Source organism: Podarcis gaigeae, assembly GCF_964106915.1.
Source record: "Podarcis gaigeae genome assembly, chromosome: 4".
NCBI lineage: Eukaryota > Metazoa > Chordata > Lepidosauria > Squamata > Lacertidae > Podarcis > Podarcis gaigeae.
Genome location: NC_139677.1, coordinates 15,153,892 through 15,180,128, shown reverse-complemented (window position 1 = coordinate 15,180,128; position 26,237 = coordinate 15,153,892). Strand labels below are relative to the sequence as shown.

General features: G+C 44.4%; 1 protein-coding gene across 2 annotated transcripts in view; it reads left to right on the top strand.

Moving 5' to 3' along the window:
* GPC6 (glypican 6) overlaps positions 1–26,237 on the top strand; it is a 768,070-nt gene that overhangs the window by 687,378 nt on the left and 54,455 nt on the right. For both annotated transcript variants that reach the window (XM_083735305.1, XM_083735306.1), the window contains exon 5: positions 23,775–23,905. In XM_083735305.1, coding sequence (XP_083591431.1) covers positions 23,775–23,905 — 131 coding nt within the window. The remainder of the gene's footprint in view (positions 1–23,774; positions 23,906–26,237) is intronic.

Sequence of the window (26,237 nt, the reverse complement as noted above, 5' to 3'; positions counted from 1 at the left end):
CACTGTCCAACCATCTCGTCCTCTCTCGTCCCCTTCTACTTGTGCCCTCAGTCTTTCCCAACATCATGGTCTTTCCCAGGGAGTCTTCTCTTCTCATGAGGTGGCCAAAGTATTGGAGCCTCAGCTTCACAATCTGTCCTTCCAGTGAGCACTCAGGGCTGATTTCCTTAAGAATGGATAGGTTTGATCTTCTTGCAGTCCATGGGACTCTCAAGAGTCTCCTCCAGCACCATAATGCAAAAGCATCAATGGTCCAGCTCTCACTTCCATAAACCATAGCTTTAACTATACGGACCTTTGTCGGCAAGGTGATGTCTCTGCTTTTGAAGATGCTGTCTAGGTTTGTCATTGTTTTTCTCCCAAGAAGCAGGCGTCTTTTAATTTCGTGACTGCTGTCACCATCTGCAGTGATCATGGAGCCCAAGAAAGTAAAATCTCTCACTGCCTCCATTTCTTCCCCTTTTATTTGCCAGGAGGTGATGGGACCAGTGGCTATGATCTTAGTTTTTTTTATGTTACACCTACTTCATCATCCTTTGCTAACCTTCTCATGTGTTGCACAGATTTGCAACTAGGTTACAATAAACATGGATCAGATTGGATCTACCGTATTGGCCTGAATATAAGTCGCACCCAAATATAAGCTGCACCTTTAAAATTGGAGGTATGCTCCATTCCTCACTGCTCCTGGCTGCATACCTGGGGGCGCGGGGGGGGGGGAGCTGTGCTGTGTTGCCAGCGGCCTTTTCCCTTCCTCACTCTCCCCCTTTCCAGACTTGGGGAGAGGATGGGGCGGGCACTGATTCTCCACACTCCTGGCGCTGTTTGCCCTGTGCTCCTGGCTGCATACCGTAAGGTCACGAATATAAGCCTCACTTTAACTTTTCATGGTTAGAATTTGGGGGGAAAGTGAGGCTTAGATTCAGGCCAATACGGCAACTGTGAATATATCAAATCAAATCTTTATTGTTTGGGTCAGTGTTCAGCATTAAGGAAACAAGAAACGTATTATCCAAATGTGTATAATAGGGTAAAAAAAAATGTTAAACTAAAATAAATAAAAATAGCATAGAGTGAAATGAAACGAGCATTGGCATTCTAAAATATGTAACAATGGCATGAAATCCAAAGAGGAAGATTTCAAAATGTCGGGTGTCTGTGGCTGGCTGGTTTTGCTTGCTGGTACACAGAACTTGATCTCACCAAGGGTGATAAGATGCTGCTGTTTTTTTCTGAGAGGAGCAGAAAATTTAAAAAAAGAAAAGAAATTTCATCCAGGCAAATTTAAAAAAGAAAAGAAAACACCTTAGGCATGTTTCACACAGTATTTCATGTAATAGTCTGTCGGCATTCCACTTACGAGTCCTAATTGGGCTATTTGACTCCTCCTTCAAGTCTTTCTTTTTCTAAATATTTTTTAGACTTCTGCAAATCTTGGTGTTTGCCCTCTGAAACCTCCCTTGTGCGTGGTGCTGTTTTGACAACATATGCAATGGCACTCGCAACCTCAGCATCAGAAATGGATAATGCAATTCTTAGTATTTGCCAGAAGGAATGAGAAAGTCTCCTGCTTTCCCCTGTGGTTCTCATTATACTTTTCTAAAGCTTCCTGTGCTCTTTAAGTGTTGCTGAAACCATCCACAAGTTTGCACCATGCTGCACTTCTGTTACTGATCAAGTTCTGTTTTCATCCCAATAATGTCATTAGCGCAGTAAAGACAAGTGTGAAGAAATTTCCCTTTGAGGTGCTTCCCCCACCCCTTTTAACTTCCCCAAGAAGGGATGTCAAAATAACAGATAAATCATATCGGCTGTATCGATCTGCGGCTGTCCTGGTGTGCAATGCCATTTGGGAATACAAATGTGCTTTTCAGAGTTACAGTTTAAGTAGTTGAGCACTTAGCTGGATGTTAACCAAAAGAAAGGGGGGGGGGGACTTTTCACTTTGTTTTTTTCATTTTTTTCTAAACCTCATGTTTATTTGTGGTATTGAGCTCTGTGGAGAATAAATGCAGCTAGCAGATTCTGGACTGCTGTGAGCAATGTGCAGTAGGTTTCCATATTAATCAAAAAGCTAGAGGCAGAAAAAAATCAATATTACCTGTGCCCCTGAGTTTGATACCTGCTTAGCAGCAGTGCCATTGGAATTTATTACATACTAGTAAAGCTGGCAGCAGCCGCATTGGCTCTTCAGGACAGCAAAGTAGTTGCTGGCACGGTGACTACTAAATAGTCTGTATAATTTTTGCTAGCATTTTTTAGAAAATAAATAAATGCCCTGTCCCAAAGGTTAGCATAGACCTGCCCACCCCCACCCCCACCCCCACCCTGAATAACAACAGATCCCGGTAATACATAAAATGTGGCTTTTTGCAAGAAATAGTTTCTGGTTGGCATTGGCTCAGCAGTGCAGAGATATAGGCAGTGACGAAGATCTGTAGAGTAAAGCTCTCAGCCAGAGAACTTGGGGAACGTATTATTATTTCTGCTGTTCGATACCAGATGTCACCGTTACAAAAAGGAATTTTGCTACATACTCCATGGATTAGGAGGATCTAGCTAAGCTGGTATTAAGGCATGAACAATATGGGCTAGGCTCGGCAGCCCCTCCACTAGCTCAGATCTCATTTTCCGATTTTCTCCAAACACATTGACATTTCTCCAGAGGTGTTGACTTTAGGGCTCAGCTGAATGCTCTCCAGGGAACATTTTTTTGGCATAAAAAGGGAGGTGGGAGCTGAACGGTTTTCTGAAAGCACCCCCATGTCCTATTTTACTCGTCTGTGCAGCCCTCTCTTGTGGAACACAACACACACACACAGAGAGAGAGAGAGAGAGAGAGAGAGAGAGAGAGAGAGAGAGAGAGAACGGTTACTGGGAAACATGGTTCTTTGGGTGGAGAGGGGGTATCGTGAAAATGCCCCTTCCCTTTTTTGGATTAGCCCTGTTTCCATCCTGTATATTTTATTATTTTGTCTCTCTTTCCTCCACTGCATGGAAAGTGAATTGCAGTAAACACTAAGGCAAGGTGTGTGATACATTGCTATTAATCACATTTCTGTAGTATTGCTTTCCCTACACCAACTCCTAGGGGCAGAGGGATCTTCGGCCCCCTCAATATTAGCTGGCAGGGGGCCTGGCCCCTCAATGTCACAGGGGTAGAGGAGGCCAAGCGTGGCATGGTTCAATGACTGCCTACTCCTCAGCTCAGGAGGGGAAGCTGTGCTGCAGTGGGCTCCCCACTCGGCATGCTTCGCCCTGCCCAAGCTTGGGTACAAGTCTTGAAAAAGCATTCTGGGGGAGTTGTGGACATGGGATGGAGCCAGGAGAGACTTGCACCTATTCCAAACTTCATTCAACTCAGGTATGTGGCCTAGCAACTCCTAGTGATCCATGCGATGGTCACCTCCAGGCTTGACTACTGTAATTCGCTCTACGCGGGGCTGCCCTTGAAGCTGTCCCAGAAACTTCAGCGGGTGCAGAATGCTGCAGCGAGGCTCCTCACAGGGTCTCTGCCATGGGAGCATATTCACCCAGTGCTTTTCCAGCTGCACTGGCTCCCGGTGGAGTACAGGGTCAGACTTAAGGTGCTGGTTTTCACCTTTAAAGCCCTTCACAGCCTAGGACCCTTGTACTTACGGGACCGCCTCTCCCGGTATGCCCCACGGAGAGCCTCAAGGTCCATAAATAGCAACACCCTAGAGGTCCCGGGTTCTAAGAAAGTCAGATTAGCCTCAGCCTGAGCCAGGGCCTTTTCAACACTGGCTCTGGCCTGGTGGAATGCTCTGTCTCCTGAGACCAGGTCCCTGCAGGATCTGATTTCTTTCCGCAGGGCCTGTAAGACAGAGTTGTTCCGCCTGGCCTTTGGCTTAGAATCAATTTGACTCCCTCCCCCTCTTTCTCTTTTTTCCTTTCTCCTCCTGTGATGAGGCTGCATTTTAATGTTGTATTTTAATCTTGTTTTTTAAGTTGTATTTCAATCAACTTGTTTTTATTATTGGTTGTTAGCCGCCCTGAGCCCGGTCTTGGCTGGGGAGGGCAGGGTATAAATAATTTATTATTATTATTATTATTATTATTATTATTATTATTATTAGGCTTGTTTTCCCTCTGTTGGGTTCTGGCTGGTTCAGCCAACAGCAGCTCTGTTGCTGAAAGGAGTTTGAAGTAAGGTTAAGGTACACCAGCATAATTCACCCTGTTATAACATACACTGGCTTCCTTCAGTTTGGATCGTCCAGTAAATTTGCTGCTCCTGCAGGACTGTGCGCACTGTCTTCTTAATGGCGAAGCCCCCTGAGGAATGCGTTGCTGCTAGCTCTTCTAGCACTAGTTAGAATGCTTTTAGCACTCATTTAGAACCAGTGCTTTTAGCATGCATTTCAAATGGAACAGGTTGTCCTCTCGAGGGCTAGACCATTTCTGATTCTAATTATAGAGACAAACTCCACAAAGTCGCATTATCATAAAGAGAAGTTTATCGCACTGTAACTGTTCCGTACGTGAAAGGGGGCCATTCGAGCGCACAAATAGGCAATCCATCCTTATGAATGGTTCTTCAGAGTGTATACAATGGTGTCTACTTCCCCTAGGCCATTTGGTAACTTCCATAGTGTATGCCTCTCTTTGGTTGTTGTTGTTGTTTAGTCGTTTAGTCGTGTCCGACTCTTCGTGACCCCATGGACCAGAGCACACCAGGCACTCCTGTCTTCCACTGCCTCCCGCAGTTTGGTCAGACTCATGCTGGTAGCTTCGAGAACACTATCCAACCATCTCTTCCTCTGTCGTCCACTTCTCCTTGTGCCCTCCATCTTTCCCAACATCAGGGTCTTTTCCAGGGAGTCTTCTCTTCTCATGAGGTGGCCAAAGTATTGGAGCCTCAGCTTCACGATCTGTCCTTCCAGTGAGCACTGAGGGCTGATTTCCTTAAGAATGGATACGTTTGATCTTCTTGCAGTCCATGGGACTCTCAAGAGTCTCCTCCAGCACCAGCATGCTCAGAAAGAAAGGAAAAAGTGTGTGTGTGTGTGTGTGTGTGTGTGTGTGTTAATCCTTCAAGACAATCCTGTTATGCTGAATAAGATCAAAAGTTTAATCATGGCCAGACATGACCTTGATAGGCTGATTAAAGTGGCACATAGCCATGCAGCAGGCTGGCTGCTTCGACTGGCGAGCAATCCTGCCTCCAACATCTTTCAAGTGAGCAATCTCTTCTCTCATTGCTTCTTCAGCCTCAGCCCTCATTTGCTCGTTTCTCAGCTATTTAATATGGACCATTGGAGGAGCAGAAGGAGATTTGTAAGGAGGAGAGCTTGAGACCTCCCCTCTCTTGAAACCTCCCCCCTACACACATACACAGGCAACACAGGCAAGCCAAAGCTGCAGGAGTTAATTCCCTACTCTGTCGCTACTAAAAGGCTTCTCCATCCCTGTCCTTAAGGATAGGAGTAGGTGGAAGAGACATTAAGTGGCAATGGATACAACTGGTGAGCTGTCAGTAGGCAACTGGACAAAGAGGTCTGGCAAATCCAAACTCACAGCCATTTGAGTATGGCATTCCTCTTGGAATATCCCCTTATGTTATTCAGGAGATGCAAATTTAGACTTAACCCAATTAAGATTATTTTTTTCCTGGTGCTGATTAATATATGGATATGAGCATGAACTAATACTACTTGTATTAGTTGTGGACAAAATTTGGGGGATTAGGTATGGTTGCACTTACACGGTTCAAAATATAGATCAGGGCAGGGAGATTCTACTGCATGGCAGTTGCTGTGGCAGCGATACCATAGGTTTTTGAAGTAAGAATAGCAAAATAGCAGCTAAGAAGCCCAAACTGTATATTTGACTGACAGTCTTCTTTGGAAGTTAAACCAATGTCCAGACCTGAACATTCAAAAACTTTATTTTCAGAAACTTATAGGTAAAGGTAAAGGGACCCCTGACCATTAGGTCCAGTCGTGACTGGGATTGCGGCGCCAAGTGAGCCGGCGTACAGCTTCCGGGTCATGTGGCCAGCATGAATAAGCCGCTTCTGACGAACCAGAGCAGCACACGGAAACGCTGTTTAGCTTCCCGCCAGAGTGGTGCCTATTTATCTACTTGCACTTTGACATGCTTTTGAACTGCTAGGTTAGCAGGAGCAGGGACCGAGCAACAGGAGCTCACCCTGTTGTGGGGATTCGAACCGCCGACCTTCTGATCAGCAAATCCTAGGCTCTGTGGTTTAACCCACAGCGCCACCTGCCGCCTGCATCAGAAACTTATAGTGATAGAGAAATTAAAACATTGTATTTACAGCCACATGCTTCTCCATGCATAGGCCTATAGTCTCTTCTTCAAACCGTATTTTCCTCTCTTTCCAGAGCTCAGCACTCAGCCTTCTGTATCTCAGTTAGGCCATGCCCTTCAGCTTTTACGAGAGATTTCCACTTTTACCCTCTCCTGCAGCATTGCTCTCTTTCAAGCAAAGAACAAGCAGTCGAACACTCCATTCAACTTAGCAGTGTTCACAGTGGATTCTAAAACACAGCCATCTTGCTTCACATAAAATGGAGTCTCTCCTTCACTAAATACCTCCCATGTGACCAACGTTAGCCAATCACATGAGAACTACCAGAGAAAACAGAGTTAGTCTTAGCATTCTTGACACCCACCTGAGGAGAGAGAGATTTCCTGGTTTCAGTGCTACATATGTATATCACATAGCTATTTTAGTTAATGAATGGAATGTATTGTTATGGTTATTCAATATCCTACAGCAAGCTATGTGCAAAGCATACAAGAAGGGGTATATTCCAGTTTTTTTCAAAGCACAACATAACAACCTTGTTTTTGTTCCACACAAGCTGAAAACTGTTTCTGAGTTCAGCTGAAGCTCAGTGAAAAGACTTGAGAAGCAGTGGAAATGAAAAGTAGACTTTGATTTATGAAAAAGGATTTGAAAAGATAAATATGTATACTTTTGGGAAATATTAACTTAGTAAGTGTATGGCAAGTATCTGCAAAAAAGAACATAAACATATATTTTTTAAAAAAATTGCAATTGTATATGATCCATATAAATGAGGTTATCTGGTCAAAAAGGAGCAAAGAAATTGCAAGCTAAAGAATAGAACTTAAAATTCTGACTCTGTGGTGCATTGGATACTGAAGTGGAATGATGACAGCCTTAGCACCTGAGCCATTTTAAAATTGGACTGGAAGCAGCCCTGCAGAATATATACAGCAGCTAATAATTTTCCAGTGGCGAGGGAATGAACTAGCTGGCTGAAAACGTCTCTTTTTCAGCTCTGATTTCTGTGATTGGAAGAAGATGAAATGAACAGTAAATTCAGAGGATTTTTTTTTCCCCAAGGGAAGGGTAAATTAGACTTGAAATTTCATGTGGTGATTTGCTGTTTGAGCATATCTCATCAAAGAAGGGGCCAGACCCAGTAAGTTTCTATGAATTATGCTAACTCTACAAGCTGCAAATGACACAGCAAATAAATATTCATATAAATAAGCAGCAATAACATACCCTGCAAGTGTTCCGGAATTCCAGGGGCAGCCCCGGAATTACAAAGGCCATCCTGGCTTCTGATTTGATCCGGGAATGTCCCTATTTCTTCTGCCAGTGCTGCTGCCCTGAACTCAGGGATGAAAGTTGCAGTGGCTGTGGCTCTGAGGGAACATCTCGTTGCCTCTCCATGGCTGCTGCTGCCAGCCTCCCCACTTGATAAACATACGAAATGTAACCGGCTGTGTTCTTAAATAAATCAGGTATACTATTCATTGTATTAAATTATAAATTTCAACAGAAGTCACTCATAAAGTTCAACAAACGAACAAAGCAGAAGACCCAGTGGATCAGATCATTCTGTAGTCAGTTCATGGTGTCTATTCCATCTGTCCGTTCGTAAAGTCCAAAAAATCCATATGAAAGGTTGTTACTGTTTCACAAAATCCTATTGCAGAGTCTAAGACAAGGATTTCCAGAATATTGGCCTTGTTTCGCCGTCCTGGGCTTCATCAGTACTTAAAGCTCTAAGTAATGCAAATAAATACAATATCATGATCTCACACGTTTTACAGCAAAAATAATATAAAACCATAAACAACTGTACATACCATATGTGATATTACAGTACAGTGGATATTATGGCATAGCAGTAGCTGCAGTAAGCAGCAACTGTTACAAAGTAGGGTTATATGGACAAGCACAATATTGACTGGGCAGCTAGTAGTGGCTGCTGGAGAGTGGGTCAGGAAGACTTCTGTCACCAAGGCCCAGCCCAGCATAATGTGCCAGCTCTCGGGGGCAGGCAGAGGGAAGGGCTGCCCTGGATGGAAAGTAAAAGGGGAGCTGCATGGAGTGCAAGGAGTCTTGATTTTTGTTATTTAAAAAACGCTTTGTGTGTCCACAAAGGGTTTTCTTCAGAATGCTGGAGGGCATGTGTACTGTGTTCCATTGGTGTAGTGCTGTTGGGTGACCAAAAAAGGGGGGGTGTTAAGGAGGGTTTGTCATGAGGGGAGTGAGAAAGGTCCCTATCTTCATATGAGGAATGCAATAAAATTTTAAACACAGGGTTGTAGCATGTCGGCAACTGGGGAGCAGGAATGATGGAGACCGCCTCACCAGCCTGACTCTTCCAGAGAAGAAGGAGACAGTTCAGAACTGCAACTGGGGTTTGAGGGAGATCACAGCTCAGAGGAAGATGAGGGGGAAATCTAGGAGATAACGGGAGAGGAGGAAGAAGAAGCACAAGAGGGGGGACAACTGAGGGACTCAGTGTCTTTAGAAAGCCTTCTAGACCCCACCCCCCTTTCCCAGAACCTGGCGAGCCTTGAAAGCAGGAGAGCAAAGAGCTCAAAGGCAGAGGGCACTTTTCAGCACCTGTCGTGATGACTAATGAGAAAGTGGGAGAGATGGAGGGGGTGGAGATTCACTCGCAGCAACACCATTATTCCGAGAGGCCCCATTCCCAAGCCTCTCTCTGTGAATATTGAATAAAAACAGATGGTAAGGACTTGTCTTGACCCTTCCCAGCAACCTGCCATGGGGGCTGGACCCTCTGATGCCTGACATAGCAAACACCAGAGAGGCACCCACAGGATTAAGGAATGAAACAATCTGCTGCCATTTCAGCGCAAGGGATGCAATCTCCATAAGGCGTCTCCCCCAACAAACAGGGGGGAGATCCTTTCCAGATCCGTGCAACCGCATCCAGATTGACTCCTCCCTTTGGGAGAAGCCGCCACAAAGCCCCATTACTCTGCCAGATGGGAGGCTGATCTCCTCCCTGAGCCCAGTAGCAAAGCTGGGTGGCAAAACTCCTCTCCTAATCCTAACCCCTAAAGGCCCAGGTCCAATACCAATATGTCACACTGGCCTTTCAATCTTTTTCCACCGGAAGCAACAGAAGGCAAACTCACTATGTCAAATCCAGGGCTGGTATAGTTTTTGTCCTCATTTTGGGGTGGGGTGGAAGACTGAAAAGACTATTAATATTTTGGATCCCACAGCCAGACCTGCTCCCCCGACACTGACCCTATTCAGCCCTAAGGTAAAGGTAAAGGGACCCCTGACGGTTAGGTCCAGTTGCGGATGGCTCTGGGGTTGTGGTGCTCATCTCGCTTTATTGGCCAAGGGAGCCGGCGTACAGCTTCCGGGTCATGTGGCCAGCAGGACTAAGCCACTTCTGGCGAACCAGAGCAGCGCACAGAAACGCCGTTTACCTTCCCGCTGGAGAGGTACCTATTTATCTACTTGCACTTTGATGTGCTTTCGAACTGCTAGGTTGGCAGGAGCTGGGATCGAGCAATGGGAGCTCACCCTGTGGCAGGGATTCGAACAGCCGACCTTCTGATTGGCAAGCCCTAGGCTCTGTGGTTTAACCCACAGTGCCACCCGTGTGCCTACTGAGGTCCTATTTAGCCCTTGAAGACGGGTGGAGATTTCTACAGCTTCTGGAACACCCTCCCAGAGACAATGGGATTACAGATTAATAATAGGATTCAAAGATTAATAATCATTTGACAGTTGCTGTTATTGCTGCTGCTTCTGCTATTAGAATGAATGCTCAGCATACAGCCAACATCATGATCTTCCCACACATTATGTGCAAACAAATTGGGATGGAGGCTCAATTAGCATGCCATCGATATTTTATGCTATCACAACTGGATACTCCCAATGAGTAATTACAACTCATTACTATAATTCTGAGTGTGTGAGCATAATTCCTTTATGTGTATTTTGCACAGACCACTCACAAAAAGATACTCCATTTCCTTCTGTATCTTCCATCAGGGTGTGTGAAACTGAAGGTGCAATTCTATTTTCAATTTCATTTTCCCAGCCCTGAAGATAAACTTCAACAGGAAATCTATATACCTGTTTAAATTTTGGCTGGTTTAATCTGCACAGGCGTTTCTTCAATATTGTTAGTTGCGTGTTTCAGTTAAAGGCCCCAGATGTTTCTATGTAAATATATTTAAGTCTCTGTCACAATGCATCATGGATCTTGTAGTCATAAGGCTACATAAATCATTGTTATTTTTACACCTGCATCTTCATTTTCACTTCTATAAATGACTGCAGCTGAGAAGAAAGGAATTTAAACCACTCTCTGATAGTAGGAATGGGGGAATTTGATTCAGTTCACATATATGAGTATAAATCTAATTAATTTGTGCTTTCCCAAACATCGTATGAACCTAAACACAACCATCCTTCAAAATTTGCACTTCTCCAAATTTTGCAATGCAGTTCTCCAGCTGCAAAATGTCTACAAAAATGCACTGTATTAGAGTAAATGTGTATAAAAATGCATATATTGGTGAATAATAACGTACAGAAAATGAACCATATAAGAGAAAATTATTTGCATTTTTTTTTACAAAATTGCATATAAATATGTGCATATTATGTTGTTGCTCCTATAAACCTTTAGTAGGGTGGTTAGGTCTTAGTCCTTATTAATAAGTTGGAGGATAAACATTTTATATAAAATTTTACTGTCAATGCTTTGAATTCTTTTTGGATTTAAATTGCATTCCATTGCATTTTATTCTGAGACTTTCTGTGTGGAAAAAGAGAGGGATGAATTAAATAAATAAATAAATGAGAAATTTGCCCTAAGATGCTTTTGAACATTGTGAGAACCTTTCATAAAATGCAAACTGATTACTAAAGCTAGAGTTATGGTTGGAAAAGGAAGAAACTGGGGGAAATGGAGATTGACAGATTTGCCCATCCCTAACTGCTAGTTGGACATTAAAGGTGAAATACTGCAAGAATGCAAATATAATGAGAATACACAGAGCCCATGTACCTGACTCATAGGTAGATTAATCGAAAGCACAGCCAATCACAGAGTGGCTGCAAGGTTTTCAGATCAGAGAAGAGCCTGCTAGATGAAACTAAAGGACTTTGTAAATTGTTTTTGGCAAAGTGCAAAGCCAGTGCAAGTTGCAACACAGATCCTTGCAATTCATTTAGAAAGGGCCTAAGCCATTCTGAGCTGCACTTTATTTTGCATTACAAACCTCTGCTCTTGGCAGACTTAATTGTGAATGACTGTGTAGGGAAGTTGAACCAAACTGCTCACAACTAAGATAAAGTTGGGAGATCAGAGCTGAAAGTGCAGGGAAAGAGATGAGCAGTCCCTGATCTTATGTCTAAATGGGGAAGTTTCAAGATTTACTCCAAAGTATTATTTGGTGAATTGTTTTGCCAGGTCTCCATCACAGGTTGCATATAGTGTAAGGCAGCCATGGGGAGTCTTTGGCCCTTCCATTGTCAACTGCAACTCCTATCGACTCTGGTTATTGGCCATGTTTGCTGGGGCTGATGGGTGATGTAGTTCAGCCACATCTGGAGACCCAAAGGTTCCCAACACGTGGTTCAAGGACTAGAAAACAAGAACAAGAGCAAATATCAAAAGTGTTGGCAGAGTAGCTAAACCCCCCATTTACGCACTTTCAGTATGTGCGTGACAGCGTATAGAAACATTGTGCTGAACCCGGAAGTGACCCCAAAATTCACAAAAATGGGCAGAAAGGGGCAGGGCATGCTGAGAGTAGCCAAATGGCATCTAGGAAGCCAAATCATGTGCAATACAGTGGTACCTCAGGTTACAGACGCTTCAGGTTACAGACGCTTCAGGTTACAGACTCCGCTATCCCAGAAATAATACCTCAGGTTAAGAACTTTGCTTCAGGATGAGAACAGAAATTGTGCTCCGGTGGTGCAGCGGCAGTGGGAGGCACCATTAGCTAAAGTGGTACCTCAGGTTAACAACAGTTTCAGGTTAAGGACAGACCTCCAGAACGAATTAAGTTCTTAACCTGAGGTACCACTAAACTGACTCATTTCTTGAAATTAAACACATTAAAATATTCAAAAAACTTTTACTTTCAGAATGTATAGCTAAACAAGAATATATGCAAAGTATTTACATTCACATGCTTATCCAAGCAAGGGCTTAGTTCTTCTTAGGTGAAGATTACAGCTTCTTCCTTAAACATCCAAACAAACTGTGTCTTTCTTTCCAGTACTTGCACTCAGCCTTCTGTAAGTTACCCAGTTTGGCCATGCAGTTCCTTCTGAGAGGTTTCCACTTTCTCCCTCCAGCAGACTTCCCTTACCTGCTTCTTTGGGAGAACATCAACTTCTGTACTTCTTTCCGTCACATACATTCACACAGAAACATTAGCACGCCTCTCCTCTATTGAGTTTAGTGAGAGTTGTCTAACCCTTTCTCTTCTTCAGTGTTCATGGAGATGCAGCCATTACAGTCAAGTCACTCACATGCAAAACAAAACAGAGAATGTAATAGGATACCTCCCATGTGATTGGTTAACCAATCACACGAGATTTACTTGGGAACATTCCAGAATTAAACACAAAGTAATGCATTGGTGGGGCGTGGGTGGCGTGGTGGGACGTGGGTGGCGCTGTGGGTTAAACCACAGAGCCTAGGACTTGCCAATCAGAAGGTCAGCGGTTCGAATCCCTGCAATGGGGTGAGTTCCTGTTGCTCGGTCCCAGCTCCTGCCCACCTAGCAGTTCGAAAGCACGTCAAAGTGCAAGTAGATAAATAGGTACCACTCCAGCGGGAAGATAAATGGCGTTTCCGTGCACTGCTCTGGTTCACCAGAAGCGGCTTTGTCATGCTGGCCACATGACCCGGAAGCTGTCTGCGGACAAACGCCGTTTACCTTCCCACCAGAGCAGTACCTATTTATCTACTTGCACTTTGACATGCTTTTGAACTGCTAGGTTGGCAGGAGCAGGGACCGAGCAACGGGAGCTCACCCCACCGTGGGGATTCGAACCACCGACCTTCTGATTGGCAAGCCCTAGGCTCTGTGGTTTAACCCACAGCACCACCCGTGGTATGTAGGTGTGAGGGACTGGACAGAGAAGGAATGCTGGAGACCACCTCCCCATCCGAACCCTTCCAGGGAGGAGTAAGAGGAAGACAGGATAGATTTACAACAGGGGTTTGAGGGAGGAAGCAGCTCAGAGGCAGATGAGGGGCAAAGCTGGGAAATCATGGGAGAGCCAGAACAACACCTGGCTGACACATTGTCATTAGAAAGTATTCCAGACTCTCCATCTCCCAGAACCCGGCGAGCCTTAAAAGTAGGAGAGCAAAGAGCTCAAAGACAGAGGGCAGGTTAAGAGGGAGGGGGAGGGAAACTAAGCCAAGGAACTTGAAATCTTTATCCACACGTACAGAGCCTATTTTGCATATCATCGTCTACACCAGCCTAGTGCCCTCCAGTTGTTGTTGGATTACAACTGTCATCCATCATGGCTTGCATGGCCAATGGTAATGGGCAATGGGACTTGTAATCCAACAACATTCGGATTGCACTACAGTGGTACCTCGGGTTACAAACGCTTCGGGTTACAAACATTTCGGGTTACAAACTCCACTAACCTGGAAGTAGTACCTAGGGTTGAGAACTTTGCCCCAGGATGAGAACGGAAATTGCACGCCATCGGCACGGCGGCAGCAGGAGGCCCCATTAGCAAAAGCGCGCCTCAGGTTAAGAACGGTTTTGGGTTAAGAACAGACCTCCGGAATGAATTAAGCTCATAACTAGAGATACCACTGTATACTAATAGAGAACACAATTTTCTAAACCATGGATACTTACTAAAACAAAAGAGCAGTCCCAGTCCCCCGCCCCCCTTTCTCTCTCTTTCTAAAATAGAAGCTCTAAGGAGGGGGGAGAAAGCAGTCCAATTCCATTCTCTGTGTCCACTGAATGCTGACTAATTGTTGAGGGAGTAAAATATGGAAAGCTGTTCAAGGGGAGGAGAAACGGAATAGACTTTCCTGACAGAGAGCTTAGTTGACTGGAACCAGGAACCGAAGCGCTCAACCCTGCAAGTCCCATTCATTTCAAGTCCCACTTGTTTAAGTGAATGGAAAACCTGATACTTGCATGAATGTTTTATATGCCCATTTAAATATTTGCATTTGTACACATACTGGAACGGCTGGACCAAGGCTATAATCCGCTCCCACACCTCAAGGTAAGTGTTGATAGGCAGGTGAACTGTCAAGTACGCTTTCAGATGAACCTCTGGGAAAGGTGGGGGAGAAAAACAATAAAGGGAAAAGCTGAACAATACAAAAGAGTTTATTTGCTACCTCTCTCAAACTACAATGAAGAAAGATTTTCCATCAATCCCGTTATGCTTGTCTCTCGCCCTCTGCGTAGAACAGTTCAAGAAATCATTCTCCTACCACATAGGACATAAAGAGTGAAAAATATTGGCAGGCTTTTGTCATCTTGTACTAGCTGATAGCAAGGAAATGAGTTTCTGTGGATGAGCAGTGGGCTTTCTGCAGTGGATTGGACATTGGCACAGCACATTTCTTTACATGTTTGAGAAAATGACATTCTGCTTGTAGGAATAAATATGTTTTTTAAAAAAAGCCAAACAAAATCCACTCAATGCTTAATACATTACAACATTAGCAATTCTATACAATTTAATTCAGCCCACTCTGACAAGGTCTCGGTGTGCTGAAAGCACAGAAAATAGACTGGCAGATCAAATATTTTCAAGTACAGAAAGTATGCTTGAGAAAGTGGTTTCCTCTCTCTTCCCACATCTCTTAAAACTGAAAGCATCATCTATCTATCTATCCATCCATCCATCCATCCATCCAGAAAAAAACAAACATAGGGTTTTGATTATGCGATTTGATCCAATCCTACTGTCAGGCGGCAGTGGAACCAACCCCCACAGCAGGTTGCCGGGAACGGACAAGACAAAGAAAAGTCCTTACCATCTGTTTTTATTCAATATTCACAGAGAGAGGCTTGGGAATGGGGCCTCTCGGAATAATGGTGTTGCTGCGAGTGAATCTCCACCCCCTCCGTCTCTCCCACTTTCTCATGAGTCATCACTGCAGGTGCTGAAAAGTGCCCTCTGTCTTTGAGCTCTTTACTCTCCTACTTTCAAGGCTCGCCAGGTTCTGGGAGAGGAAGGGTCTGGAATGCTTCCTAAAGACACTGAGTCCATCAGCTGTCCCCACTCTGGTGCTGCTGCTGCTGCTTCCTCCTCCTCCTCCTCCTCCTCCTCTTCCTCCTCTCCCATTATTTCCCAGCTTTCCCCCTCATCTGCCTCTGAGCTGTGACCTCCATTAAACCCTGTTGTAATTCTGAACTGTCTCCATCTTCTCTGGAAGGGTCAGGCTGGGGAGGTGGTCCTCACCATTCCTCTGCCCAGCAGCCCTATATAGGAAAGTTTTTTAAATGTTTAATGTTTTATTATGTGTTGATATATGTTGGAAGCCACCCAGAGTGGCGGGGCAACCCTGTCAGATGGGTGGGGTATAAATAGGAATTGTAGTCCAAAAACAGCTGGAGGCCAAAGGTTGGGAAACACTGGTATAGATGGCCATAGCAGTGATTGAGCTGTTTGAGTTACTGGGGAAATTTTGATGTTGCCAATTTGTGGGATGGACCAAGGGTTTTATACACTGAGCACGCAACTTTGAGCATTCTCTGCGTGCACCGGATCACCCACCCTTCCTAATTTAGGGCTTTTGCATTTGACCTTGCTATGCCTGTCATGGGGTCGTCTGCTTTGGGGCAGGGGCCTGGTAGGAATTTTTCCATTTGGTTTGTTGCCTACTGCGTAGCAAATCGTCACAACTTGTAAGGATGCAGTTAGGCATTGGTTAATTTTTTGGTTAGTGGAGGGGATGTGGTTGGCTGTGCCTGCCCTTCCAATGCTGCTGCTGCAAGGGAATTCATTTAAAGGAATCCAGGGGCTCGCCATGCTTTCGTCCGAATCCCTGGCATGGGGCTTGGGCCGCACAAGCCCCTGGGAGCATGCGGGGAGAGGTGAGGGTCTGGTGCCCGACTCCATTTTCTCCCCAGTATTGTTTTCCCTTACTGGCTTTCGCTGGAATCCAGAAGTCAGTTCTGTCCCTGGGCGGGGACAGATAGTCATAACCAATGCCTAAGCAACCACTCACATTTATGTATTTTAATAAAGTTGTGGCTAAAATTATACCAGAAACATTAAACAAAAATTCTGTGTGAATTGTGATTTATTTGGGGAGTGGCTTATGGGACCTCGACATGCAAACAGTGTTCCTGCCAGGTCATTTGCACAGCACCCTCCTCCCCACCAACTTGGTCCTCCCATTTCCCCCCACCCCGGTAAACAGCAGCCAGTCCGTGGCCTGGAGGTCGATTTAGTGCTGTTCCTTCTCCCCACCGTCTGCTTCTGCACCCTTTTCTGAGCTCATGTCAACAGTGCACCACAGTGGCTTTGCAGAAGGTCATGACACTAGGCCATGATTCCTGCAAGGATCGAGAGATGTGTGTAAAGCACAGATGTAGCACAATTTGGTATTTAAAAAGAAAAGGGGGGAACTCGAAACGAACGAGGATGAAGTGAGTGGTAACCTGACTGCAGGCATTCAAGGCTTAGTACATTGTTTTTTGTTCTTTGGCGTTTGGGTTGTTAGGCTGCTCTGGCAACACTTGCTTCGTGAAGGAAAGATCACTCACCCTGACCCTTCAGGTCTGAAATCATGCGGCATTCACATGCCTGAAAGGCAGCCATGCCACAGCCATTTGCTCTAAATAATAGCTTTGATTTGAAATATAAACTGAGCTCCTTAAAAAAAAAAAAAACAACAGACATCTTGGCATGGCTCCTAATGGGGAATCTCGTTTGCGGAGGGGAAAAACTCTACTCAACTGTGCACTTCATTAAGTGTAAAAGGGCAGGTTTCTCTTCTTGAAGTCCATTTGTATATTTAAAGAAAAGCACACATTGGAAGTTCTTAACGCTTTCATTTTAACGTAGTTATTTTGATTGTTGGGTTCAGTTAAAACCAGCATCTGAAGTTTATTTGCTGTAGCCTTTAATTTTCATTTGAATGTTGTTATGTTTTCGGTGCGATATAAGTCTACCATTGCTTGAACTGTAATTAATAAAATTCGTTGCCTACTCATTGTTGCCTACTCAGCCCTTGGGTCTCTCCCAGGTCATGCCCCACTGTGACCCTCTTCTGCATCCTTCTTGAATGCTTTTACCTGACCAGAATGTGTCCTGTGAGGATGCTTTTTGAATGCCTGGATGGAGAAAAGTGTCTGTACAGAGTGTAGGAACCTCTGGCTTTCGTGGGGCTGGAATGTAGCCTACTATACAAAGTCACATCCATTGCTCCACCCACCTTTCTCTTTGGCCCTGCCCACCAGAAGGCTGTGGTCCCAGAAGGTCGCTCATAAGGATAATGTGTCCTCAGGCACATAAAAAAAAAGGCTCCCAATCCCCACTAATAGGGATGCAGCCTAATGTGTCATTCATTTCAGGCCCCATCTGCTCTGTAATTTTAAAGCAGTATTGTACCATTTTTAAAAGTCATGGTCTCCTGCAAAGAATCCTGGGAAGTGAAATTTGTTAAGGGTGCTGACAGTTGTTAGGAGATCCCTATTCCCCCCACAGAGCCACGATTCTCAGAGGGGTATAATATAGAGTTACCAGACGTACCCAATTCCCGGGGACAGTCCCTGGATTTGCAAATCTGTCTCTGGACAAATTATGTCCCCATAATGTCCCCAGATTTGCAAATCTGTCCCCAGGAAACGTGGCAGCGGCAGCCTCAGCAGCCCAGAGCCAGCCTGGTAGCACAGTTGGCTCTGGCTGGCTTCAGGAGCTGCTCGCTGCCGTGGTGCCCACCATTTTTCCTTGCCGGAAGTCCCCATATGATGTGTTGCACTGTGGTTCTGAGAGACGGAGGGTCTGGAGTACTTTCTAATTACAATGTGTCAGCTGGGTGTTGCTCCAGCTCTCCCATGATTTCCAAGCTTTTCTCTTCATCTGCCTCTGAGCTACCACCTCCCTCAAACCCTGTTGTCAATCTATCCTATCTTCCTCTTCCTCCTCCCTGGAAGGGTCAGGATGGGGAGGTGGTCTCCAAAATTCCTCCTCTGCCCAGCCCCTGACATGGGCGACATCTGGGGTGGTGGTCTCCACCATTCTTCCTCATCTACCCAATCCCTGACACTGGGTCATGAGAAACTCCACACAAGTACTTTGACATTATGTGAGAAACGGTGTGGTGTAATAGTTGAGTACAATCCAGGTTCACCTCTCTGCTGAGCCATGAAGCTCCCCATTTCATCTTGGGCCACTCATACCCTTTGAGCATGTCCTATCTTGAGGGTTGCCGTAAGGATAAAATAGCTCCATGGAGGAAGGGCGGGGAATAAATTGAATAGAATAAAATACAAATGAATAAATTGGCCCTGAATATTTCTGTTTCCAGTCCACAAATAAGAAAGGTTTCCTCTCTTCCGCTTCATACTAGTTCAAAACTGTATGAATCCCAAGTGATGTATATCACTTGAGAGATGAGAAATAATGTGCTAGATGCAAAAGCTCTCATTTCCACAGTCTTTTCTTTTCCCAAATCCAATAGACTAGAAGTTGGCTTAGGTCCCAGCATACTCATAGATGCCCAATAATTCAGCATTAGTTTTATACTTTCCCATTAAAACTTCTCTAATCCGTTGCATGTATAATAAGTCAGTGTTGTGAAACTTCATCCATTTTCTTTCAAGAGGAGGAGTGCCATTGCATGATTTACCAGTCAGCACTGGGCAGAGGAGGGGAGGGAAAATAGAAAAAATGGGTTGATTTCTTTTTTGTATAAAGGTGATATAAATGCACTGTTTCTATCTACACATTGGCTAGGTACAGCTGAACTGCTTTATGTTTTGGGGCACCCCCTCTCATCATCAACAAATGAATCCCACAAAAAAACCCCATACCCAATAAAACAATAAAAGGGGGTGGAAGACCTCAAGCTCATTGTGACCTCTGGCCTGGACCACAACCTAATTCTTCTTCTTCTTTGGCGATCCCTCGTAGCTGAGTAAGATTGTCTCCCATGAACACAATCTTAACCGTGAGTCCGTAAGTGACTGTGGAGGCCAATTCTGGATCCACACGTCCTTCCACAGTGGGGGCATAGGTTTCCGGGCGGGAGTTGATCATGGTGAGGGTTTGCCACATGTGCCTTCTTCTTAGTACATTTCCCCCTTTCGTCCTGAGTTCAAGCAGCTTCAAACCTAATAACATACCCGTCTCTCCAGTCAGCCAAGTTGAATCAACCAGCAGTGTTATTGGCATCCGTCTGTCTTAAGAAACAATGGAGTGGGCTTTTGGGGTGATGTCAAGCTGCTGCATTAGCAGCACCAAAGTGAATTCCCCTGGTGAAAGCCAGGGCAGTGTGTATGGGGGTCCTGGGCTGCTCATACAACAAGACCCCACTCTCGGCCTTGCTGGTGTGGTCCAAAAGAAAGCAGAGCAATATGTTTAGCACCAGCTAGGCTGCAGGAGTTGCCAGAAGGAGGTGTACAAGGCACCGTCCAACCCTCTTAGGAACTCCATTCTGGGTTTCCTTCTCCTGAAAATGTCCTGCAAGGCAGCGGAGGTTTAGAATCAGTTTTCCTTTTCCAAGATGGGCTACCTTCTCAGATTGATGAGTCACATCTGCCCCTCACATGCAGAAACCTTTTTGACTGTTGGACCTACTCTTGGTCTTCTCTGGTCAATCTTCTGGAGCCTGTCTACACCTGCAGGGAAAGTCCCTAACTCATCATGAGTTTGAGACCCATTGGTTTAGCTGACCAATCGAAGCTGTTCCTGGGGTGTGGCTGTTGTCACCCATCCTTTCATGCCTTTCTCTGCCCCCACCTCTGAAAGAAACCGCTCAAAGCTGCTCTGTGAATGGTGCGTAGCAAGTTCACCACCATGCTCTGATGGAAATGACAATATTTTGAGTCAAACCATGAGGTCTTTTGCAGCATTTCTGTAAATTCTTGTTTGCTTGCAGAGCAGATATTGCAGTCTGTCTAGTGCAGAGCTTAAAGGGAATTCTACAGTGGGGAGTGGAGGGGAGGATATTCTTTTTAAACAATTGAGAAAGGAAACGCTGTCTGATCATGGGCTGAGGTTAGAAGGCATGGGAGCACATACTTCTCAGGGATGGATTAGCTGGTAGCGTCTAACTTGGTCAAAGGTGCACTGTAAACACAGTAGAATATGCATCACTATGCTCTTATGATTGTACATTATGTAATTCTCTGAGCACGGCGCCATGTAATTAGACAAATGAGTTTGTGTAACCCCAGCAGAACCATAAAATATATCTTGCAGCCGACAGCTGCATTTTGTACAAAGCACAGAGCATAAAACATGACTTGTACCTGTACGTCATGGCAGGAATCCAATATTTATCCCCTGTTTGTATTGCAAGGAAATGGGGTCCTTGGGGTCAGAATGAACAGCTGCTTTAATTATAAGATCCCAGTATATCACATAAAAGTTTTCTTCGTCTTGTGCAAAGCTCCAGAATATACCCCAAGGGTTCATTTCGATCAGCTTCCATTCTTATGATTGATATGTCTATGTACGAATCGTCTAGCAAATTATCTGTTTCGGGTGTCAAGATAAAAGGCCCGTTTTCAACTCTGCTGCATGAGGCAATAGGATGTGGCATCTATTATTAATGCAGTTTTTAAACTCTCTGCTGCCTTTTTTTTTCTCTTAGAGAAGTATGACAAGAGACGGCTTTTGTGAAGAAAGTTTTCAACCTGCTTCTTGTTACTTCAAGCTGAAGCTTTGATATATATATCAATAGGCTTTCCTTACTGGCATGGGCTCCAGTTTTGCCCAGCAATCCCTTCTGTGCCTCTCCTGGTCCACCCTGTTACGTGTCAAGCCACTACCACCCTGTGCCGCACAGACTGTATGCTATATGTTCGAGAGAAACACAGCATGGGTCAAACATATTTGCACACATAATAATAATAATTTTATTATTTATACCCTGGTCATCTGGACGGGTTGCCCCCGCCACTCTGGGTGGCTTCCAACACATATAAAAACATAACAAACAAACAAAATTTAAAACTTCCTGATGTCTTCTAAAAGTCAGATAGTTGTTTATTTCCTTGACATCTGAAGGGAGGGTGCCACTACCGAGAAGGCCCTCTGCCTGGTTCCCTGTAGCTTCACTTCTCGTAGTGAAGAAGACCCTCAGAGCTGGACCTCAGTGTCTGGGCTGAACGATGGGGGGTGGAGACACTCCTCCAGGTATCCTGGGCCAAGGCCATTTAGAGCTTTAAAGGGCAGCACCAACCCTTTAAATTGTGCTCAGAAATGTACAGAGAGCCAGAATAGATCCTTTAGAATCCTTTAAGTCATCATTCCCTGCCCCAGAGGGATGTACCAGTCACCCCTCACAAATACATGCCAAGAAACCACAAACAACAGGCTGACACACATGGAGCCATGTGGATATGCATTTATGGAGTAGACTGTGTCACCACCTAACAGTGATGCTTAGAGTTCCGTTAAGCAACAATATTGAGTTTTTCAGAACACCTCTCTGTCTTGTGGGCCACACCATCTTCAAAGCATTTACGCACACCTGGCTCATATATTCACAGATCCTCAACTATAATGACCATGCATTTCATCTGGGCTTTCAATTGCTTGGGAAGAGGGATTCTGCTCCCTATTGCTTCTAGTGCTGCCTTCTCAATCATTTCCAAGATGGCTGACAGAGGAAGGTGGGGTGGCTGCATTCTTTTCTGTGGCTGGCAAATAAGCAAAATCTGCATGACACCGATGAAGAAACAGCAGGTCTCTCCGCTTTCTCATCCCTACCTGAAGTTGACAGGGGTTGAAACTGGAACCTTCTTCATGCCAAACATCTGTTCTGTCATGGCGCTATGGCTCTTCCCTAACAGCTGGGGTCATTGTGCCAGGCTAGCGTTGGACATGGACTTGAGAGGCCAAAGAGCAAAACCCTGTTCAGCCATGAAGATCCCTGGGTGGCTTTGAACCAGACACTCTGTTTTAGCCAACTTCCCAGGGTTGTCATGAAGATAAAATGCAATGATACATGTTCCACACTGAGCTCCTTGGAGAGTGGGAAGATGTCAGGGATTGGCTGGGTGATCAGGAGTGGTGGGAGGGTTCAGCTGGAGAACCTTACTAGGGAAACCCCAGAAGAAGAAGGCTCAGAGCCAAGGAAGTGGTGGTGGGACACTGAACAAGGTCAGAGGATGAAGGGGGGCAGAATGGTTGGATGCTAAACAAGCAACAGCTGAGAGAGAGAGAGAGAGAGAGAGAGAGAGAGAGAGAGAGAGAGGAAGAAGAGGCAGAAAGCACTCAAGATGCAGGGCAGGCAGGAGGAGGTGGGAGCTGAGGCTGCAGCAGACTCTCAGGAGTCTGCCGGTCCTCCTCTATTCAGCTCCTCTCCTCCCTTGTCTCCAAGGGCATGAAAGGCTTTGCGTGTAGCAGAGCCCTTCCCGATGGAGTTGCCGATGGCTGGGAAAACAGCTGGATGGGGAGGAGACTTGGGGGGGGGGATGTAGGAGGCACAGATTGTCCATTCTGCCAACTGCTTTACCGGGGCCAGTCTTGCCTGTAGGTTTCTCTGTTTGTATTGTGTTTTCTTGAAAAAAGAATTAGCTTCATTGCTCATCACTGAGTCTCCGTGCTGACCTGCAGCTGAACCAGCCCTGGCGGATGTAAATGTAAAATAAAGGACTGCTACCCAAGCCAGTTCTGTTGAATTGGTACATGTAGTTGAAAACACACTTGTGTGATGATGATGATGATGGTGGTGATAATATTTATTTATTTATTTATTTATTTATTTATTTATACCTCGCCCATCTGGCTGGGTTTCCCCAGCCACTCTGGGGGCTTCCAACAGAACACTAAAATACAATACAATGTCTTGTATTAACATAAGCATAACAAAGCTTTCTAGGTACACCTTTTATAATATATGTGAGTGAGTGAATGAATGAGTGTATGAGAGGGAGAGAGAGAAAGAGAGAGAGAGAGAGAGAGAGAGAGAGAGAGAGAGAGACTGGCAGACAACTCTACTTTTTGGTACACCTGTTGGCTGAGTTTGCAGTACTCCTGTGTGTGTGTGTGTGTGTGTGTGTGTGTGTGTGTGTCCCTCCCTCCCTCTCCTCCTCTTTCTTTCTCCTGCTGGTGTCCAATTCAGGTGCTCTCGACTTTTTCTCCAGCTGAGTACTGACATATTTTATGTGCTTATATAGGAAAGACACACCTGGTTTCCATTGTCTCTCTGCGAGACAATGGCAAGTTTCTGAAGTTGAATCATCTTTCAGGACGCTTTGTGTTCCATCATGTGAGGCTCCATAGTTACTTATTACTGACGGCTGGCTGCTTTGTCTTTCAACAGATGCTATGCTTTTGGTAGCAGACAGATTAGAGGGACCATTCAACATTGAATCTGTTATGGATCCTATTGATGTCAAGATTTCCGAAGCCATCATGAACATGCAAGAAAACAGTGTACACGTGACAGCAAAGGTATCAAACACATGGTTGCTACTAAATGCCTCAGCGAGATAGCAAACCCTACCGTTGCTTCTTTAGAAATTTGGTTGTTTCTTTCCTTAAATATCCAGATGACCAACCACAAAACCAGGAAAAAAAACCACTGGCAGGAAAAAAAAAGAGGGGAGAACCTCCAGATGCTTGCCATATGATTTATTCTATGAAATGAGGTAGTAAAGTATAGAGTAAAACAAGGCTATTACATTAGTTGCTTTGCTATCCCATTTCTTATGTATGTTATTGGTATATTTATAGTGTGTTCCTCCTACTCCCCAAGGAAGAATTTGTTCTGAAATGTGTCAGGCTTGGAGTAAGTGTTATTTTAAGCATCTAGAGCATTTTTCTCTATTTTTCCTGAAAGGTCTGGCCTGAAATCTGCTTTCTGAGCTTCTGAAGTCCTATGCAGGGGCTGGAATGAAGGCATGAAGAGGCTTGAACTCTCAGTAGGTCTTCAGCAGGCAATCAAGGGATCTCAAGCAGGGATCCTGCCTGTGCAATAAATCAAAGGAGGGAATGGCATGAAAAGACCATCCACACCAACAGAGGAAATTTCATTACAGTGGTACCTTGGTTCTCAAACTTAATCCATTCCAGAAGTCCGTTCCAAAACCAAAGTTTTCCAAAACCAAGGCTCGCCTTCCCATAGAAAGTAAGGCAAAATGGATTAATCCATTCCAGACTTTTCAAAGCAACCCCTAAAACAGCAATTTAACGTGAATTTTACTATCTAACGAGACCACTGATCCATAAAGTGAAAGCAATAAACAATGTACTGCAGTCACACAATCAATCAGTCAGTAGCTAAACTGGGTTCCACACTGTCACAAAAACAAAAAGCTGCAAAAACGCAAAAGAAATAGCAAAAACAGACAGACCTCAGCGTAAGTCTCAAAAGAGAAGTGTGGCACTCAAATCAGAAGCATAACACTCAAAACGGAGCACATTCTGCTTCCAAGAAAGGTTAGCAAACCGGAACACTTACTTCTGGGTTTGCAGTGTTTGGGTTCCAAGTTGTTTGAGTACCAAGAGGTTTGAGAACCAAGGTACCACTGTACACCAATAGCCAAGAGTGGGTCAGGTTGTACTTCCAGATTCCCACAAAAGCTTCTGGACCATGCCTGTTCACTGGGCTAGAAAATACAGAGGTTACAGTCTTGTTACATGTTGCTAGCTGTGGATTGCTCTTTCTTGTCCCTCACTTGACCTTTGCCTTGTTCCCCCCATAATATAACAAGGAAATGTTGCAACAAGTCCCCAACTTTATTAAAACAGCCTTCAAAAACCAATTACCATATTTGTAACACTCCATCCGGACAGTTGAAGGGCATGCCCGTGGGAGTTAGCCCATCTTACCATTGGTACTTTTCTCCCAATATAATTTTAATTATATTTCTTTTCTTTTTTTTACAAATTGGCTTCAAATTAAAAACTTGATTCAGTTTGCATTTACACTGATTCACACTTTGCAAAGCATTACATGAACCAAAATGCACCCGTTCTTCAAAATTTGCACTTTTCTGAATTTTGCAATTCAGTTCGGCCAACTAATGCATACAAAAATGCAGGTAGCAATGTAAAGTGTGCATAGAAACGCATGCATTCATGAAAATAACATACAAAAATGAATTGCATTGGACAAACTGTGTATTAGGCAACTTTGCATGTGTCTTAGGAGAGATTTGCACTAAAATGATTTTTAAAAATGGAGGGTGTTCCCACATTTCACCCCACCGGTTTCTTAATATTTTGTAGGTTGGGAGAACCCGCTTTTATTTACCAGCGCTGATTCACTTTCTAATGGCTGGCACTATTTTTCTGTCCTATACTGCTTACCAAGGTTTTTAACTATATCCCAGTAGCTTGGTAATTTAGATGTGATTTTGTGATGCAAAATCAGCCAGACACACTTTTTAGAAGTAAATAAAAATAACAATATAGTCTTTATTTATTTGTAAACTATAAAGCTATAAGGACTTGATGACCATCAGGGTCCCTTACAACTTTACATTTCTGCAGCTCTACTAGGGTTTTCTTTAAAAGTCAAATAAGAATCTCTCTATTTAATAAATTGTTCCAGCTAAAGAGCAGCTACTAATACTATAGTTACATGGTACCAGAATCAATACAGCCAACCTGTACTGCTTTGGAAACACACCTTATAAACATATTTCATATTTTGCAAGGGAGGTGAGCTGAAGGGAGGGGGGACAACAGCATGAAGAGCAGGCTTAGAACTACATTTAACTGTATTTACAAAACTTGCAGTCTCTCTTCTCCCTAGTTTTCTTATAAGTTCTTTAAGGCT